The sequence below is a fragment of the Plasmodium fragile genome (genome assembly GCF_000956335.1).
Source record: "Plasmodium fragile strain nilgiri unplaced genomic scaffold supercont1.47, whole genome shotgun sequence".
Classification (NCBI taxonomy): domain Eukaryota; phylum Apicomplexa; class Aconoidasida; order Haemosporida; family Plasmodiidae; genus Plasmodium; species Plasmodium fragile.
The window spans coordinates 66,021-67,954 of NW_012192627.1; the positions used below are offsets into that span (position 1 = coordinate 66,021).

Sequence of the window (1,934 nt, forward strand, 5' to 3'; positions counted from 1 at the left end):
TTTTTTTTTTTTTTTTTTGAGTGTCACACGTATGTGCATGCAACTATATGAAACCCTTTTAAGTTATATATACTAATCTCGTGAGTGTCCCTCGCGCAGGCTAAACTGTTGGGCGGGAATGCCATTATCGGTTATCAGGAGCATCTGAACTTGGAGGGAGGCACGACAAACAAGTAAGTTTCCATTCTTAACATGTCTTCACTGCGATGTAGTTTACCCCACCCCATGTTGATGCTCTCTACCTGCATGTGATCACTGTTACACTCGACTCATTTTACACCCCCTTTGCCGCACACAGAATTTGTATTCGTATCATAGGAACAGTCGTGAAGCTAGGGGTGAAGAACCTGAACGACCCCAACTACGCTACCCCCGGGGGAAACAGAATCATAAAGAATATTTTGCGCAACAATGAGCTCCTGCGGCAAAACAGCTTGGAAAAAACTAAGGACATGAAATTGCACAAGAGGGATAGCACTCTCCCAAACTCAACCTTCAATTTTGTAGATGTGATTTTGCTCACCGTCGACTCGCTTCCAAACAGTGTGAAATATACTTATGGTAGGTTTTCTCCCGAGGGAGACACGATGGAAGTTGTAACTGTGTTCACGTGCGTGGAGGGCGAGCACGCTCACATACACAAACATGTGCGCATAACCCCTTGTCCGTTCGTAGGAGGACTTGTCGCCGCCAAGTCCGTGAAGGTTTTGCACCAACGGCTGACGGAGCAGCACCGAGACGAATGGCTCCTCGAGATAAGGGACGAAGTAAGGGCCAAGGGGAAAAACAAAAAAAAAAAAAAAAAAAAATTAAATAAGCAAACCAGCAAAATTACGCCCTCTAACAGAGCCATGAGTAGGTAACATGCACAGACGCGTCTTTCTCTTCCATCCTCCCACCCCCACCCCGTAGATCAAATCGAATGCAACGTTTTTATCTTGCAACGTCATTTTGGGTAACACATACAATGCACACTCGTGTGGAGGGATAATGCACATGGCGGGAAATGCTTCTGTCCATACGCGATTGTGTTCAGGCTGATATACATCAGTGCATGAAGCTGAAGTGATAACGCCTCAGAGCTATCTGCGAATGAATGTGTTCTTCATCACTTTTTTTTTTTTTTTTTTTTTTTTTTTTTTTGAGTGTCACACGTATGTGCATGCAACTATATGAAACCCTTTTAAGTTATATATACTAATCTCGTGAGTGTCCCTCGCGCAGGCTAAACTGTTGGGCGGGAATGCCATTATCGGTTATCAGGAGCATCTGAACTTGGAGGGAGGCACGACAAACAAGTAAGTTTCCATTCTTAACATGTCTTCACTGCGATGTAGTTTACCCCACCCCATGTTGATGCTCTCTACCTGCATGTGATCACTGTTACACTCGACTCATTTTACACCCCCTTTGCCGCACACAGAATTTGTATTCGTATCATAGGAACAGTCGTGAAGCTAGGGGTGAAGAACCTGAACGACCCCAACTACGCTACCCCCGGGGGAAACAGAATCATAAAGAATATTTTGCGCAACAATGAGCTCCTGCGGCAAAACAGCTTGGAAAAAACTAAGGACATGAAATTGCACAAGAGGGATAGCACTCTCCCAAACTCAACCTTCAATTTTGTAGATGTGATTTTGCTCACCGTCGACTCGCTTCCAAACAGTGTGAAATATACTTATGGTAGGTTTTCTCCCGAGGGAGACACGATGGAAGTTGTAACTGTGTTCACGTGCGTGGAGGGCGAGCACGCTCACATACACAAACATGTGCGCATAACCCCTTGTCCGTTCGTAGGAGGACTTGTCGCCGCCAAGTCCGTGAAGGTTTTGCACCAACGGCTGACGGAGCAGCACCGAGACGAATGGCTCCTCGAGATAAGGGACGAAGTAAGGGCCAAGGGGAAAAACAAAAAAAAAAAAAAAAAAAAT

At 45.3% G+C, this 1,934-nt stretch overlaps 1 protein-coding gene across 1 annotated transcript in view; it reads left to right on the forward strand.

Moving 5' to 3' along the window:
- The window catches only part of AK88_03816 (uncharacterized protein), a gene marked incomplete at both ends in the record, with an annotated part of 10,319 nt that overhangs the window by 3,732 nt on the left and 4,653 nt on the right, over window positions 1-1,934 (forward strand). Inside the window, 6 exons of the mRNA XM_012481426.1 lie at window positions 299-561; window positions 676-767; window positions 913-945; window positions 1,225-1,298; window positions 1,424-1,686; window positions 1,801-1,892. Coding sequence (XP_012336849.1) covers window positions 299-561; window positions 676-767; window positions 913-945; window positions 1,225-1,298; window positions 1,424-1,686; window positions 1,801-1,892 — 817 coding nt within the window. The remainder of the gene's footprint in view (window positions 1-298; window positions 562-675; window positions 768-912; window positions 946-1,224; window positions 1,299-1,423; window positions 1,687-1,800; window positions 1,893-1,934) is intronic.